Below are 17,970 nucleotides of genomic sequence, written 5' to 3'. Positions count from 1 at the left end.
TCTCTCCGCTGATTATTTTATTTTAGTCATTTTTATTTTGCATTTCTCCCAGTAATGGGACTAAAGGTGGCTTACACCATATATATTTTTTAAAAAAGGTATTAAGAAAAGTATAAATATAACATTTAAAAACAATTAAACAATTTGTGAAGTTAAAGCATTAAAAATATTTAAATGCATTAAAAAAGCTATATACCAACCTTAAAACAGAACCACATAGCATTAAAAGCCTAACCCTTGTTAGTTTGTAAAAGCCTGATGGCACAGAAATGTTTTGACCTGTTGGCAAAATGAGATCAAGGATGAGAATTCCAAAGTCTGGGAGAGGCCACAGAGAAGGCCCTCTCTCTTGTTCACATTAACAAGCCTGAGAGGGAATTGGGACAAAGAAAAGGGCCTGTCCAGATGATATCAGAGCTTTCATGGGTGGCTCCCAGAAATGGACCAGTGACCAGTGGAGCTCTTTGCAACAGAGGAGTTGTGTGCTCCCTCAGTTAACAATGTGGCTTCAGCTTCATGCATTCATTTTAAAATATTTATATCCTACCATATACCAAAAGACCTCAGGGCAGCATACAATAAAATCAATTTAAAAGTTTAAATTTGATCTACTTCAGAAAGTTACTGTGAGGATACCTTGAACTATTTGGGGGACAGATGGATATAAATGTAGTTGGTAAATAAGATTCAACTGCATCAAAAATGGTAAAATATTTTAATGTACTTGTTAGAAAATATTCCATTGTATATCTTTGCAAACATGAGCATCTTCTAGGTGTACTTGATTTATTCTCCTATTTTGTTTTGATGTCTGTGTCTTTGGAGGCTAGATTTTAATTCATCTTCATAGCAAAAAAAAAAAAAAAACTTGTTTGGACAGAAGTATCATGTATATCTTTTTTATTTTCAAAGAATTGTCAGTCACCTTTTTAGACCAGATACATGATACATTCTTAACTCAGATCTTTTATAAATCATACTGGGAGAAGGCTGCTTAAATTATGGCCTAGCACCTAGAACATAGTATGCTGCCCTGAGGTCCAACCTACCATTTTTGGGCAAGGTATTGGAACAACTTCAGGTGTTTCTGGATGAAATAGATTATTTAAATCCATTACAATTTGGTTGTATGACCTACAGAAGGAACTGGACAGGGAGAGTGTGTCTCTGCTAGTTCTGCTGGACCCCTCAGTGGCTTTCGATACCATCAGTGGTATTCTTCTGGGACGCCTCTCTGGGATGGGAGTTGGAGGTACTGTTTTACACTGGTTGTGTTCTTTCTGGAGGAGTGAACCCAGAAGGTGGTGCTGTGGAACTTCTGAGTGAGATCCCTCTGGGTTCCGTTCCCTGTGGCGGGATACAAACCGCCATATAGTACGTATAGGATACGTACTAGGGTTAGGAAGGGGCGGTGCTTCCGCACCCCCCTAACCCTAGTACGTATCCTATACGTACAAGATGGCGGCGCCCCTTCCACATGGGCGCCGCCATCTTTACGTACTGGACGCATAGCGTCCAGACGTGTCGCGTCCTTTGTGACGTAGTGAGTGCGCCCCTGGCGCCTCGCTACGTCGCAAACGCGACTCCAAAAGAAGCTCCATTTTGGAGCTTCTTTTTTGCTCCGCGCGGGAGCCGCGCGGTTTGGCTGCTGCAGCTCCCGCGCGGAGCAAACGGCGGCGGTGGGGAAGCGCCGCAAAGCGGCCGTTTGTATCCCACCACTGTTAATCAACATATACATGAAACTGCTGTGAGAGGTCATCCGGAGTTTTGGGGTGTGGTGCCGTCAATATACAGATGACAGTAAACTCTATTACTCCTTTCCACGTCAATCCAAGGAGGCTGTCCTCGTCCTAAATTAGTGTCTGGCATCAGTTTTGGACTGGATCTTAATCCAGACAAGATTAAGGTGCTCCTGGTTAGTTGGAAGGCATATCAGGGAATAGGCAGTGTTACACTTCCCATGAAGACACATGTTCGCAGTTTGGGAGTACTTGTGGACCTAACTTTGAACCTGGAAGTTCCAGTCTCTGCAGTGACCAGGAGTGCTTTTGCATATTTAAAGCTTGTGTGCCAACTGTGCCCATTTCTTGAGACATCGGATATGGCCATGGTGGTACATGGCTTGGTAACATCCCATTTGGACTACTGTAATGTGCTGTACTTGGGGTTGCCTTTGAAGAGCATTCAGAAACTTCAGCTGGTCCAAAGAGCTGCGGCCAAGCTGTTAACGGGTTATACAGAACACGAAAAAAAACTCCACTGGCTGCCAGCTTGTTTCTGGGCCCAATTCATAGTGCTGGTTAGGGTTGCCATAATTGTCCACTAAAACCTGGGACAAAATGTAGGAAAAATTCTAGACCAAACTGTAGGACAAGTACAGGACAAAACTCAGCCCAAAATGTAGGACATTTAAGGTCCTTCATTTTTCTTAAATGTCCTACATTTCAGGCTGAGTTGTGTCCTGCAGTTGGCCTACAGTTTGGTCTAGTTTTTGTTCCACATTTTGTCCCGGGTTTTAGTGGACAATTATGGCAACCCTAGTTATGACATATAACACGCTATGTAGCTCAGGTCCAGGCTATTTGGCAGACCGTATCTCCCTATACGTGCTGGCCCAGGCTCTGAGATCCTCAGGAGAGGCCTTTCTCTCTGTCCCACCACCATCGCAAACATGGTTTATGAGGACACAAGAGAGGGCCTTTTCTGTGGCTGCCCTTAGACTCTGGAACTCCCTTCCTAGGGAGAACGGCCCCCTCTTTGTTGTCCTTCCACTGGCAGGCTAAGACCTACCTGTTCAGACAGGAATTTAAAACCGAAGGTTTTTAAAGAATAGGCTGCATGTTGTATTCTTTTAAAGTATTTTAAACACTTTTTGTTTTTAAACTATATTTTATTCTTTTATATGCAATCTGTTTTAATATTGTAATAATTTAATTCTGTTTTAATGATAACACTTTTCTGTGTACAGTTTTGAATCTTGTAAGCCACTCTGAGTCCCAGTTTTGGGAAAAGGGTGGGATGATGATGATGTCTAGAACTCATGATGTCTAGAACTTTTCTATATTGTATATTCTCATAAATACTTAAAGTTATAGCTAATCTAGTATTGTTGGTTCCCCCCAGTATTTCCTTGTGTACCAGAGAGGCCTGGAATGCCTTGTCCAGGAGAAGATAGTAAGTATAATAACTTGGACTATGTAATAACATAATATAGTTTAATTTGATAGCTTGATGAATCTTTTATGTTCAGAATTACAATTGGTACTTGGAGACTGAACCTAAGAAAGAAATTAATTTCTTGTTAGCCTGTGGAGATTCTGCTTGATGTTTTGAACATCTGTGACTTCATTCTTGTCTAATTCAACAATTAAAATTGTGTATACAGTCAAACCTCCCCATACGCGGATTTGCCATACGCGGATTTGAGCATCTGCGGATGGCAAATGGGGAAATTGTCCTCAATGGCGGCGCACGTGCACGCGCGCCACCATTGGGGACAATTTCCTTCTCCTTCCTCCCCTCCTCCCTTCCCTCCCTGCCCCCCTCCCTTCCCTTCCCTTACTTACCTTAAGTTGCTCGGAGCAGCTTGGCCTCCGCTGCTGCAGAAAGAACACAACTCCAGGCCTCCGCGGAAGGGGTGGGTGTCGGTGCTGGGGCCTCTTGTCCTCCAGCACCGGCACCCGCCCCTTCCGCAGCGGCGGCGGTGGCCTGGAGGAGGCAGGTAAGTAAGGGGAAGGGAAGGGAGGGAGGGAAGGGAGGAGGGAAGCGAGGGAGGGGTGGGTGAAGGGACTTTTGTCCCAATGGCGGCGCGCGTGCACGCGCGCCGCCATTGGGACAAATATGCTTTGAGCATACGCGGATTTTGTTATACGCGGGGGGGGTCTGGAACGGATCCCCCGCGTATAACAAGGATCCACTGTATTAGTTTTTTATACCATCATATTACAAGACACTTATGCTCAGTGAAAAAAAGTTGCCTGAATTTGTATGCACTGATGTGGAATGAATCAATGTAGCTGAAAGTTGGTGAGGATTTGGTTTTGCTGTAGATGTTAAGTCCTATAATTCATGAGAATGTGTTTTTTCTTCCAGTAATTTCCCTTGGCTTTTGGGATGTTTCATTTATTCTTTATGTACAATGTTGAAAATGCATCCTGGTTATTGAATCAACATAGGTTAAAGGCTTTCCCTGCTCAATATATTTATGGCATTACATCTTCAGAGTGCCCACTCCCTTCTCTCATCATTGGAATCTTGATTCTTAAAATTCCATGTTAGTTTAATAAATACATTTCAGGTTGAGATATCAAGTAAAGATGAAATGAGATGGGTTTTTTATTTTAAAATAATAATGTGTTTCTACTAGTACTCTTAAATGTTACGATAGTAATATTGCCATAAAGTGTGAGGGTCTGAATTAAAAGTATATATAGTGTTCGAAATTTGTGCTCTGGTGTACCACTACATTGTAGTATGGAACCTTTGACCTTCTGATGCTTTCGACTTCCAACTGCAGAAGCCTCAGCCAGCAGTACGGGATTACGGGAGTCGTAATCCAAAGCATCCAGAGACTCAAAAGGTTCCCTACCTTTGTTGTAGTAGTTAACTTGAGTGAATTGCTTTTCAAATGAACTTCAGACATGACATTCTTAGGTAGCTTGTAGGAAGTCACTGTCTAACATGCATATACACTCTCACTCCATATTTATATTATGGAGTTAAAAATACTAGCTCATCCTTCCAAGGTAGTTCTTAAGGCTTGTGTGAAAAAGAAGGAAGAGTAAATAAAATATAAAGGCGGAGTAAATGTTACATTTTAGATAGCTCTCCATTTGAGATGTTTGTCTTTTATAGTACAGTACTTAGAGTACAGTACTTGATATACAAATTATGTAGTCTCTTATCTTTTGGCAGTCCTAAATAAATCTATTTCGATATTCCAGACCTGTATAATCATGAACATGGGCTCAGTGATTGCTAGGAATAAAAGCATGCAGGTTTTCTATTTACATACCTGTTGGTTTAATATTTTTCTTAGAGTCTATCTATCGTCGGGGTGCACGACGGTGGCGAAAGCTCTATTGTGCGAATGGTCATACTTTTCAAGCCAAGAGATTTAACAGAGTAAGATTTCACCCTGACTTTTCTTTCATCTGTATTTAACCTCTAATATGTGTCGCTTTACCTTTTAATAATGTATGTTGTCCTTCTGCTGTATCAATAGTTTGCTCCTTTTATTTAAGCTGTGATACTGAGAAAATAGATCTTTCAACATCAAGTTTTCTTATCAACTTCCAGTCCAATTGACATTTATTTACTTTTTAATATAGCAAAAACTTTATTTGTAGAATTAGTTCTCATTGATAAGACACTTGTTTTCAATTGTGTTGAAGCCCTTAAAAGACAGGCAAAGATTTTGTGAACATTTATGCAGAGTCAGTTAGTTTAATATAAGATAGATAAAAAGGATCTGTTTAGTGTTTTGGGCATAACATACTTGTGTCTACAAATGAACGCCACTATCATAGAAAATGAAGGTTCCTGACAACTAATGAAGCATATATGTTGTGCTTTAGGGTGTTCAAACCACTTTCCATACTGTGACTGCATTTAGATTAAAATATCTTCTTTTAATAAATTAGGAAATGAACAAACTTAAGCAATCAAACCAGGAAGTACCTAATTAACTATAATTTCCTGTGGTTTCCATCTCTGGGAGAAGCCAGAATATTAGGAAAAAGTTCAGACTGCTTCAGTATATTGGCTTATCTCTGCAATTGCCATAACTTCCTAGTTTGAACAAAACAAATATTATTGTTCATTTAAGGCTGCCTGCACCATCTCTGTGGTTTACCAGAAGTGTCCAGGTACTATTACATGCCAACTGCCTTGTTTTCTAATTGTGCATGTAGCAATAGCAATCTTGTAGTCATCAACAGAAATCCAAGGTTATTTTTGCTTTCCTTAAGTTTTGAAAAGGGCAATGTAAACATTTCTACACCTTTGCAGACTAGTGAACAATATAGAAGACTTCAAGAATACTCCATTCAAGAAGACTTAAAATGACCCTACAGTACTCCGAGAAAGCTTATGCCATAGTACATTTCTTGTCTTTATGGTGTTTGTTTATCATGCAGCAAAGTAACAGAGCAGCCCTTCTAGAAGTTTCAGATGTATTTCAAGTACTGTATATAATTAGGGAAGATTATAATGACACTAAAATGTGGAAACTATAGAGCACATGCAAACTATACACTTTTAACAGCTTAAGTATATAAGAAGTTAGTAGATCCTAGAAGATGATGAAACATAAAGTATTAAAAAGTACAGGTACCCCACCCTTACCTGGGAATCCCTATGTATGTCCTGTGAAAAGATGCCTAGTTATGGCAAGTTCTGTTGGGTGACAACTTGTCAGGCTATCTTCTTCTCAGAAGCCAGCTGTTTTTCATAGGCTCACAGAGCAGTGAGAACAAATGTCCAATCAATGAAAAGATTGGTTAGCCGAGGAGGAGCCTAGCCCAGACCTGCACAACTTGGCCATAGGCAGGGGCTAAAATTAAAATAGGCTAAACTTATGTGGCCAGGTTTTAATTATTAATAAATAAATAAATAAAGTATTAATATTAATTCCGTCCTCCTCCGCCCAGCTCTCTCCTCGGGAGAAAGCCAAGTAGCAGAGGATCCTTGTGAGGCAAGTTTCAACCTGTCCCCCTCCTCCTCCACCACCCAGCCCTCTACTCGGGAGAAAGCCAAGTGGCGGAGTGGCCTTTAAGGGTGAACATTCACCCCTCCGCCTCCTCCTCAGAAGAAAGCTGGGCTGCGGAGAAGGCTTCAGGAGCCTTACTGGAGAAGTTGGCTGGCTACAATGCCATCGCCATGGAGGTTGTTCCACATCCTTGCTGGCCTCTGGAAAGCCTTTGGTGAGCTGCAAGTTGTGCAGGCCTGGGCTAGCCAGACAGACATTGTGGCGCTAGGTTTTCAGTCTGGCCTGCCTGGTAAGAGTAATACCATTCCCTTGAGCTGTGAAGGTTCGGTCACTGTTTGGAGATTTTTGTCATCTGTTGTTTCATGATTTGATGTTTGCTACTTTGCTTTTGGGTTGTGTCTTGTAAAAAAAGTCCTTTCTTTTGTCACAGGTTTAAGAGTTTGGTCACGAGGTTCATTTTGAGAAAAAATGGCCTATGTGCCCATCATCCTTGGTTTAGGAGTTCCCTTTAGTGACATTGGAATGAGGCATTCAAGGATGTGGACTTGCCTCATTCCCAGGAGACAGAGGAATCATATAGTGCTTTCACCCAGGTGAAACATCTGTTGCTTTTGATTCTCTCCAGTACTTGATCTAGAAAAGTTGGTATTATCAGTTGACATGCCGGTAATCCGTGCCACATACTAAGCCAGTACTTCTCAAATGTAAACAGTAAAGTTATGAATTTTAAAAGTTGCATACATAGAACTGTAGTTTTCAGCTGGTAGAGAAGAAGCCATCCCAGGAAAGGGTTAATTCCTGGAATTAACCCTTTCCTGAATGGCTCTTTCTCTGTGGCTGGAATGGACCTTCATGGTAAGTCCTCCAGTGTGCTATTTGCTCAGCCCCAACTTACTGCAAAGGACACAAATAATGGTTAGTTTCTTTTTTAACAACTAAAAGTTTATAGGCAGTGTAGTATATGCTTGATGTCTTTTTTAGACTTTTTACTTGTGGACTTTAATCAGCAAAATGGAGAAAATTAGCTAAATAAAGCTACTCTATTATTTTCAGTTTGAGAACTAACTAGATTTTGGTGGTCTCATTGTTTGTGGTCATTTTGCTGTCTGTTTTTCAGAGAGCTCACTGTGCCATTTGTACTGATCGGATATGGGGTTTAGGACGTCAGGGATATAAATGTATCAATTGTAAACTCCTGGTTCACAAGAAATGTCACAAACTTGTCAGTATAGAATGTGGCCGACACACACTACCACCGGTAAGTGATGCTAATCACTATAATTCTGTGCATGTGAGAGAGAATGTACTTATATATGTATAATAATAATAATTAAGACTGTTGGAAACTCAGCTTTTATTCATTTAATCAATGTTTTAAAGTCTGGTTTTGTTGCTTCCCTTTTAAAAAAAAGGTTTTTTATCATTGCTCTGTGTTGGTGCATACTGGAGTGGCTGAATGAGGCTAATAGAGTCATTATATCATCCTGCATGATTTTGTGAACCAACTAAAATCATCTGTAGTGTTTGAATAAACTATGACTGATGGAGAGCCCTTATGTTTCACAACAATTTTTATAGTTTGTAATCAGAAGACTCTTCATTTTGATAATGTACATGCATACTTAGAAGGAAATCCTAATTAGATCAGCGAACATGACACAGGTAAAATATACAGTGCACCCGCTTCATACGCGGGCACCCTATACGTAACAAGGAAACGGCACATACATGCCCCCCAGTCCCGAGCCCCATTAGTTTCAATGGGGCTCAAGCATACATGGAATTCTTACGCAAGGGGGGTTTTTGAACGGATCCTCTGTGTAAGACAAGGGCACACTGTATGGAGAATTGGCACAGTGGTTAAATTCCAGTACTGCAGCAAGTATTGCAGCCATAAGGTTGTGAGTTCGACCCCAGGGCTCCAGGGTTGACTCAGCCTTCCAACCTTTTGTAGGTCAGTAAAATGAGTACCCAGCTTGTTGGAAGCAATTGGCTTATAGACTGTAAACTGCTTAGAGAGTGCTGAGTTCACTGTGAAGCAGTATACAAATGTAAATGCTATTGCTATTGCTAGATTGCCTCAGTCTGCTCTGTTGGTTGAATCAATGATATTATTCATTTTAAAACACTGAAAAGTTGTGATCTTTTAATTTTTTATAGGACCCTATGGATCATTCATCAGTACATCCTGATAACATAGAACCAGGTAAAAGCAATACTTCATTGATATTGAGGGGACTAGATGTGAGAGCTATGGGTCATGAAAGAAAGAGACCTATTCTTGTTCCATGAGGAATTCTACACTGATGTTTTTACTTAGTCTGGTGAGAAGAACTTGGAGAAGAAAAGAACTTTACAATTGGCCACTTAATTGTTTTATTATAGGCTTGTTTAGACTTGTGGTCATCAGTCTTGTTCCAGTTACAGATTCATGCTCAATCTTCACGTCTATTGCTATAGAATTGTTTGGACTATCGATCTGTCTGTTTACCATCAATCTAATTTTATATGGAATACAAAAAAATTAATTTGTTTTTTATAGTATTTCCTTTAAAAATGAATTTTGTGGCTCAATGTAAGCAAGAATTTAAAATGTATGTTCTGTTCTTACTGCTTAAAATAATAAATCATTTATCTATGTACTGATATAACTCTGTACATAGTCATATGAAAAGGGTAATGAAGCCGAAATACATATTGTAGGGAAGAACAGCTTGGTAGGACTTGACATAGCTATGCTTTCCTATGATGTAATTTACTGTATACTTCCCTGTGGATACTGAAAGGTAACTTAATAGCTTGGCAAGGTCAAATATAACCTAAAGAAATTAATTCCCTTGCAGCAGTCACATTAGCCCTGGCCAGTTGACACTCTTGTACACCATAAAAGCAAATAAAAATTGTTAAGAATATATAGGAAAAGATGCAATTGACTGTGGATTTAATTTGTCTTAATTTCTTTCCTGAAGTGATTCCATATCATCCTTCCAGTCATGAAAGTTTAGACCACGTTGGTGAAGAAAAGGAGGTATTCTAAGTCTTTTCTGTTATGTGTTCTAACCAAGTTAGTACTGCATTTCTAGACTTCTAAGAAGCTAAACTGTACCTTCAACATTGCTGGTTTTCTTAATACTTGCTGATAGAGGGGAAAATTAAAAGTTTTGACAATACTTTCAAGGAAGGTGTCTATCTATCTACTTAAATGTGTCCATCTACTTACAGGCAACAAGTATTAGAGAAAGTGGCAAAGTATCTTCCAGTCTCGGTCTCCAAGATTTTGATCTACTTCGAGTTATAGGGAGAGGCAGTTATGCAAAAGTACTTTTGGTTCGTTTAAAGAAGACAGAGCGCATTTATGCAATGAAAGTTGTGAAAAAAGAACTAGTCAACGATGATGAGGTAAGCAGTATTTATGTTAACTGACCAATTCTTTAAATTCTGTATTTACTGCAAAAACTCAATAGTAGTTTTTTTTTCCCTGCCAGGCCTACTCGCTATATTTTATGAGGCTGGGATACAGCCAGCCATTATGAGGCCCTTTACCCAGACCTTTCTTGTCTGGTCATTCATTCTTTCTTGTCAGGTTGTTCATTCTTTCTCCAACCACTCCAGCAGGTTGGAGAATCCAGAGTTGAATGCTGTGAGGCATGCTCCCCATTATTCCATCACTATTCCCACCAAATGTTATATTTTGTTTAAATCTCTGTTGCCACCATATGAAGACTTCCACAGTCTCACTGCTACTACCAAGAGTGAAGTCAATCAATCAGTCATTCAAAGCCTTTATTACAGTCAACAGACCTCCAGGCAATAAAAAAATTAAAAACAAAACAAAACAACCACAGTTTAAACACAGCAATGACATATTGAGCATAAATATCCAGCCAAGAGTGAAGTCTTTCTTCTGGTTGAATTAGGAGCAGCAATCCATAGACCCAATGAGTTACAGTCGGTCCTTCTTATACACGGATTTTTTATACACGGATTTAAGCATACACGGTTTGAAAATGTTCCAAAAAAGTATAAATTTACCTTGATGTTCCATTTTTTATTAGGGACACCATTTTGCTATGTCATTATACTTAATAGGACTTGAGCATACACGGATTTTGTTATACACGGGGGATCTTGGAACCAAACCCCAGCGTATAACAAGGATCCACTGTATTATCTTTGTGCCAGCTGGATAGGCAGGGATCTAAATTCTTTTTCGATTATGACCCTTTACTCTCTTCCCTAGCCTGTCAGTTTTTAATTTCCTCCCTTGCCAGCTGGACACACTTTCCCATAGCTCATTAAAGGCTGTGCTAATAAATGGGTAAAAAAATGGAGGTTAATTCTAAAAAAAGAGAAAGATAGAGGAGGAAGAGATTGGAAAAGAATTCTCTATGGTGGTTTTGGATAAAAAGAAAAAAATACACTGTGGCATTAAAAACAAACCCAGATGTCTGCTGCCCAACATGACTCTGGCGAGAGAGAAGAGACTATATTAAAAAGATTTTTTTTTTATTTCATTGAGTGAGAGTGAAGAGGAGAGTGACATTGCCTCAGAAACCAAAATCAGAGAAGTCATTTTCTTGTAAGGTAAAAAAGACTTTAAAGCATAAAGTGATACAGGTGGAGTTTTAAAACCTGAAAAATCTGGCAGAGCTGCAGCGGGAAACAGAATTTGGAGGTGAAGAAGTTTACAGCGGCTGCTTGAAGTTGCCATCCTGGAAACAGAGGTTCTAAACAAGGGGACAGAGCTAAGGTAGACAAAAAAGATACCCTCATTAGTGGATTGGATGCAACCTCCTCACAGTCTCAGCAACTGAGTGAGAGCTCAGTATGCAGAGGAGGAGAATATAATGTTTATATTCACAACCTTCAGGAGCACCACAGTCAGTCCAGCAAACATTTGGGTCTCCACACCTTTGCATTGTTATTACTGTGGCTGGAGAGCTGCATAGATACCCAGCGGATATACATGCTATAATTAAAGAAGTGGTAAACAAAGAGGTTAATGTCATTTTTAGGCCAAATAATGTATTGAAATTAAATAATATGTACACTTTGAGACAGCAGAGTGGGTGTTGTAGGTGTATAAATCACAAAAAGGAAGTGACCTTTACAGGCAACTTCAGGAGAATGAGGGATTTAGTCATGTTTTGAAACTGTATTGGCACAAGACTTCAGTTACATTCTAAAGGCACATGGGAAGTGGCAACAGATTACTGCATCTGGGGTCAGAGTGCATCACTGTTGCCTTTCCACATTTAGAAACAAGATGTGGCTTGCTCTCTTCAGAGTATGTGTGTGTGTACATATGTGCATTCATGTGCACACACATGCCTTCAAGTTGCTTATTGATTTATAGTGACCCCATGCATTTCATTGGGTTTTTGTAAGTAAGGAATACTCAAGGTAGTTTTGCCAGTTCCTTCTTCTGAGCTATGGCCTACTGTACCTGGTATTCATTTGGTTTTATCCTATCCAAGTACTAACTGGGGCTGACCCTGCTTAGCTTCTAAGATCAAACAGAATTTTGTTCCTTTAGGGTACAGTCAGTAATTATTCGCTTGTGTATTTTTAGTTGCTAGCCATGTTTGCTTACCAAGGGCCAGAAATGGATGCCATTTGGCTGTTTATCTCATGTTTAGTAGTCAACTTAGTTCTTTGTTGGTGTCTTTGTACATCACCCATATATTGTGGTATGCTAGTACATATGCAAAACATTTGGGACATTCTAGAGCTGATAGCATCTTCTGCCAGGAGTGCTACCCTCCTGTCTGCATACCAGTACCTTTTCCTCTCCATTATGTTTCAGATCCTTTTCATATATGACTCAGTAAGCAGCATTTAAAACTTTTCTTCTGGTTATCTTGATTTGAGCCCTTTGTCTGTTTTAGATATAGTTCTCTAATTCTTCTTTATAGTGTCTGTGACTCACATGAATGGTTTATTTGTGCTTCATTTGGAATCTATACAGCTATATATAGAAAAAACTTTGGCCTTGGCCCTGCCTATCTCATGGCAGCCTTAACCCTCAATTCTTGCTTAAAGACCTTAGTTCCTTTCTTTCCACCACTAACAGCAGCTTTATAGGAACACTCCAGAGTGGTGGTCTCTAAACTGTGCTCTGTAAGGGATTTTGGACTTCAGCTCCCAGAATCCCAGACTATTGGCCAACATGCCTGAGGCTTCTGGGAGCTGAAGTCCAGAACTCTTAAAAGGCACAGTTTGGGGACCACTGCTCTAGAGCTTTTTGGTCTATTTACCAACTGTTTTCTTCAAAACCTTTTCCCTTGTGAATTTATGGTTTAACCAATGACTTTCTTGACCATTCTTTATCTTTTGTAAGCTACCTTTCGGGGCAGGGGGCTTGGCTTCTGTGTTCAACCGTATCTTTGACTCGTTCATTTAAGAAATGCATGACAGGCAGTTCTAAAACACCTGATTCTGACAGGCATTCCCACTGTCTTCTCTTGAGAAATCCCATAATGTGTCCTTCTGTACCCACTGCAAGGTGTTTACACCGCAGGCCTCCCTCAGAGGGGGAAAACATTGAATCTTCCCACTGTTTCATACGCACCCCAATTCTGGTACAATCAGTGGCAGAGGTCACTTCACCAGCTCCAGTGGAGGACATTGCACTACCATAGTACCTTTCTTCCTCCCCAAGAATCCACGGGTCCCCAACTTTTGTGAGTTCGGCACAGGCAGCCTCCCTGTCTCCTCCTCCTCAATACCACTTACCAAGCTAAGGGCTCCTCCACGATCTAAAACGGAGGAAACAATCCCTTTCACCCTACTCCTGTGACCATCACCACTCTCCTGCATATTCCTCAACTTATTCTAACTATACAACTGATTGCAACTACAAATACAACTATGCATACAACAAGACTCCTCACTATTACGATACCCATTCCATTACTGGTACTGCTTTCCTCATTGACACTTCTGTGACTGACATTATTCTTGGGACTGTCCCCCTAGGAGGTCACACTCTTGGTCTCTTTCCACACTAGGCCTACATGGAAAGAACATGGTACCATTCTTTGACCAGAGCCTACTGCAGACCTTCCTCCCCTCCAGTTCCTCTTTGAACCCACTCTCTTCACAAGATATCTCCTTCATTGCTTCCCTTACAGTTAGGATGCAAATTACCACTTTCATTGCCATTGTTGGATATCTCTCCACTTACTCTTTTCCCCATACCCTTGCCTGCCACAAGCCCGCCTCATGATTCTGCCACAACGACAGGTCCTTTGTGGAACAGACAGTACAGATGGCTAGTGCCCTGGAGCTCAATGTCAAGCAATCAGACCCAAAGTTGTCTGACCCTTTACAAGACATAGTTCCCACGCTCATTCTGTGCCTAAAATGGGGCTTTTTTTTTTCCTTTCCTCCACTCCTGCTGCCTCTCTCTCTCGTTCCTTCTATATTTTTCTCTCAGGCTTTCCTCCAGACACCTTAGTTTCTTCTCTTCAGTTCTGGGACTCTCCCCCCAGTCCTTTCTCTCCCCTTCTTACTTCAATATTTTTCCTTTTCTCTCTTTCCTCTTCCCTTATGCGGTTTTGCCTTCAACTCCTTCTTCTTTATTCTTGCCTTTAATTTATGATTTCTTTATTCACTATATGTTTCTCTTATATAGCGCTGCCTCCATTTAATCACTCTCCTTCCTTCCTTTCCTCCTCCCTCCTTCCTCTTTGCTTCCGATGCGTTTTTCAAGTGAGGATTTTCTTTACCCCACTCCACCAACTTTCCACTCATAGCTTTTTGAGCAGTTTAGGGGGGGGGGGGGGTTCAGCGAAGTTTGCTACCATGGTAGCCCTTTATCTTGCCGCCGCAGTTGTCCTCGTCCCCAGGGTTTCCCACAGGGCCTCTCATGAACGTGAGAGGATCTGATGGAATCACCCTTCCTAGGGACCCCTCTGGACCCGTCCGGATTCCCGTACCTCGGGGTGATCTCTAGCTCTTCTTATCTTCTGTTATTTTAAAGCTAATCGGCCTGCAAGAGGGGTCATTTGCTACCCGCTACTGTCGCAAATGACTTGCTACTTCGCCATCTTTCCCGGAAGTCAAGATGGGGCTTTCAACTTTCCCCCAAAGGCTCTCCAAATGGGTGGTGGAAGCTATTAGGGTCGCTTATGAACTGGCTCAATTATGCATTGGGATTGTGAGGGATGCCTCTGTAGCTATGTCAGAAGCACTGTGGCACAGAGTTTCCTTACCTGATCTCCAAAGTAGCACATGATCATAGTCCTGTGTTACTGTTCGAACAACAGATCCAGAGCTACTTTCTTTTGGCTGTACAGCCCCGACTTCATTTGACATGGATCCTGCCTCCAGTAACCTGCGTCACTAGTCACCCACACGTGTGAGTCATAGAGACCATGAGAAAGTAAAATAAGGAGCTTCGAAAGTTTCCATTATGTATTTTGCGCATTCCTTTAGTGGTCATCTATAAATGGTCACAACCCACCTTCCTGTCTTTCCACATCTTTGCTGTATTTAGAGTTGCTGAAGTAAATAATTGAGGAGAAGGTACTGAGGCTCATCCAAGCATGCACATTGGATAATGGAGGCACACCTCCAAAAAACTTTTTCACTTTACAATATTCTGACCATGGTCCAGTACAGCTGCAGGAGCTGTAGGTAGACAGACAGACAGACAGATACAAGTTCATTATTATTTGGCTTGTTGATAAATTACTGTGGAGCCATTCCCATTGCAGATTTATTGACACCAGAAATATTAAGAAATTACTATTTTGACTGTGTGTATTTTCTCTTAGGATATTGATTGGGTTCAGACAGAAAAACATGTCTTTGAGCAGGCATCTAATCATCCTTTCCTTGTTGGTCTTCACTCCTGTTTCCAGACAGAGAGCAGGTAACTGTGCAGTAAAATCTTTGCTTGTTATTTTTTTTTTTAAATTTCATTGCAAACCATGAAAAAACCAAAGGCAGGAAGAAACCAATTATTAAAATATTTTCCTAAAATAAAATAAAATATTTTCCTAAGGAAACTGCATATAAATATGTTGCATTTTACTAATTAAAACTTACAAGGAATTGGCAGAATGCAACACAATTATACGCAGTTTCTTCAGGAAAAGATTTTAATGGCTGGTTCTTTCCTGCTTTAGAGAAGATGGTAAAGAGAAATTTAGTTTCAGAAGTGGTTTTCAGAAGAGAAGCAGTCATTAAAAAAAGAAACCATTCAAAGAGTTATGGATGGTAAAATATTAAAATAACATACAGAAGATTTGTTGATGAGGTTAATAAGAAATGTAGGTAATAAAGGTGGAAGGATGAGGGCATGGTGTTGTGAGTAAGATTCTAGCCAGTATTGAAAAACTGAATGCCAGAATATGCAGGAAGTATTGTGTGGCTGCTTTCTTACATCCTACCTGGGAGTAAAGTTGATTGCTCTAATTAGGATAAAAAAGTAACTTAAACATGGAAAAATATTTAAGGAGCAGTGATGTAAGACCCATGCTTTAGTTGGTCAGGTGTCTTTCTGAAAACAAGATAGTATATGAGGCAGATGAAGTACTTGATTTTAAGAATGAGAACCTGGTATAACTGGCAGAAGGTTCATAAGAAAAGAGTATAAAATTATAAAATTATTTTCAGTAATTTTTCAAGAGTGATATAGCATTTGTTTGATTAATTTAATACATTTGCTTACCTACCTGCTGTGACATATTTTTTAAGAATACATCCTCAGACAAATTTTGGTGGAGGAAGGGGTAGAACATTGAGAAGAGGTCCTGTAAGGAACACTGAAACAATTCTGTTGTGCTGTAAGGTAGTGGTTCTGTCTCCTTTTCTCTTTCTCCACCCCAGTGTCCATAAAGGAATAAGGGGGGAAATAGTGAACATGATTGCATAGAGAAAACGTACAAGATGAGCACCAGTGGACATATATGACTATTGTTGGGATTGGATTAACAAAGTGGAGGCAGGAATAATTTTTGGAATTAAACACACAATAAGAAGATGGACATAAATAGGACATAAATTAACCCTTTATATATTTTACTTGTGTGTTTCAGGTTATTTTTTGTTATAGAGTACGTAAATGGAGGGGATCTCATGTTTCATATGCAACGCCAAAGGAAATTGCCAGAAGAACATGCCAGGTATCTCTTTCTCTAGTGTGGGTTTTACACTTTACTATGGGTTCAGACAGAAAACAAAGGTGTCAAGTTAGATGGATTATCTTTTTCTTGTCTCCAAAAGTTAACATTTATTGTTTCTCAGCTTAGTTCTTGAAATGAAACAGTTGCATTTCGGTGCTTCAAATAATCTGTTTCAAAGATGCTAAAAGTAGATCATATTTAATTTTTCTTATTTTTACTTTAAGTGTAAAGGTATGATTGCCCCCACTGCCGCTATTTTGTGATGCTGCATTCTGTTATTCCTTTCCAGAATAGCAGAAAAAGGGGAAGAATTCTCTGTTCCATGCTTCTGTATGCATTGATATTCTGGATTCAAACTTCTAGTTTGAGGCATTGCCCTCCAGTTTGATATCTGCAGGCAAACTGTATTAGTCCCTGCCTGAACAGCTAGGAGATTGATATTCTGCTGTTGAATTTCTTTTGCATTATATTTTTGGCCTGTCAATATCAAATTTAGAAATGACTGGTTGCTGTCATTGACCATACAATACCTGTCATATTCCAGCTAAGAGAGCTAGAACTTGAGTTGCTTAACTTTCTGTGAAGAGAGTGTACATCTGACAAAAAAAAATATAGAAGCTTTAACTAACATGATAAGAATGAATTTCTAAATGAATTAGAATTAGGAATACTTCCTGCACAAAAGATATGGAGACCTGGTTTCTAGGATTGGCTGGGAGGCTTGAGATGCTCTTACCCATCTCAATCCCCAAAACAGAAGAGGCGAGATTTAAATAAATATTTTATTTTTATTGTTTATTATGGCTAGTAAGCTTAGAATGGGAGCACAGTTTCATCTTGGGAACTGGAATATATGCTGCTGGTGGTGGTTGGTCCCACCATATTCCTGAAGGTCTCTAAATAAAATGAGATACTATAATTTCGTTTTAGGTTTTATTCTGCAGAAATCAGTTTAGCATTAAACTATCTTCATGAAAGAGGAATAATTTATAGGGATCTGAAGCTGGACAATGTGCTGCTGGATTCTGAGGGACATATCAAACTGACTGACTATGGCATGTGTAAGGTGAGAGTCAAAATCCTCCAATATTTTATAGACTTGATATTCCTAATGGGGTGTCTTTAAAA

General features: G+C 39.9%; 1 protein-coding gene across 1 annotated transcript in view; it reads left to right on the top strand.

Moving 5' to 3' along the window:
* Nucleotides 1-17,970, top strand: part of LOC149318018 (protein kinase C iota type) — a 68,120-nt gene that overhangs the window by 38,553 nt on the left and 11,597 nt on the right. Inside the window, exons 4-12 of the mRNA XM_089508863.1 lie at nt 3,124-3,174; nt 5,039-5,124; nt 7,827-7,967; nt 8,870-8,915; nt 9,679-9,737; nt 9,932-10,108; nt 15,490-15,587; nt 16,756-16,842; nt 17,773-17,908. Of these exons, the coding sequence (XP_089364989.1) occupies nt 3,124-3,174; nt 5,039-5,124; nt 7,827-7,967; nt 8,870-8,915; nt 9,679-9,737; nt 9,932-10,108; nt 15,490-15,587; nt 16,756-16,842; nt 17,773-17,908 (881 nt within the window). The remainder of the gene's footprint in view (nt 1-3,123; nt 3,175-5,038; nt 5,125-7,826; nt 7,968-8,869; nt 8,916-9,678; nt 9,738-9,931; nt 10,109-15,489; nt 15,588-16,755; nt 16,843-17,772; nt 17,909-17,970) is intronic.

Source organism: Sceloporus occidentalis, unplaced genomic scaffold, assembly GCF_023333645.1.
Source record: "Sceloporus occidentalis isolate IW3139 unplaced genomic scaffold, rSceOcc1.0.p SCAF_2, whole genome shotgun sequence".
NCBI classification, from domain to species: domain Eukaryota; kingdom Metazoa; phylum Chordata; class Lepidosauria; order Squamata; family Phrynosomatidae; genus Sceloporus; species Sceloporus occidentalis.
Note: the sequence above shows the minus strand (reverse complement) of the source record. Positions and strands in the feature narration are given on the sequence as shown.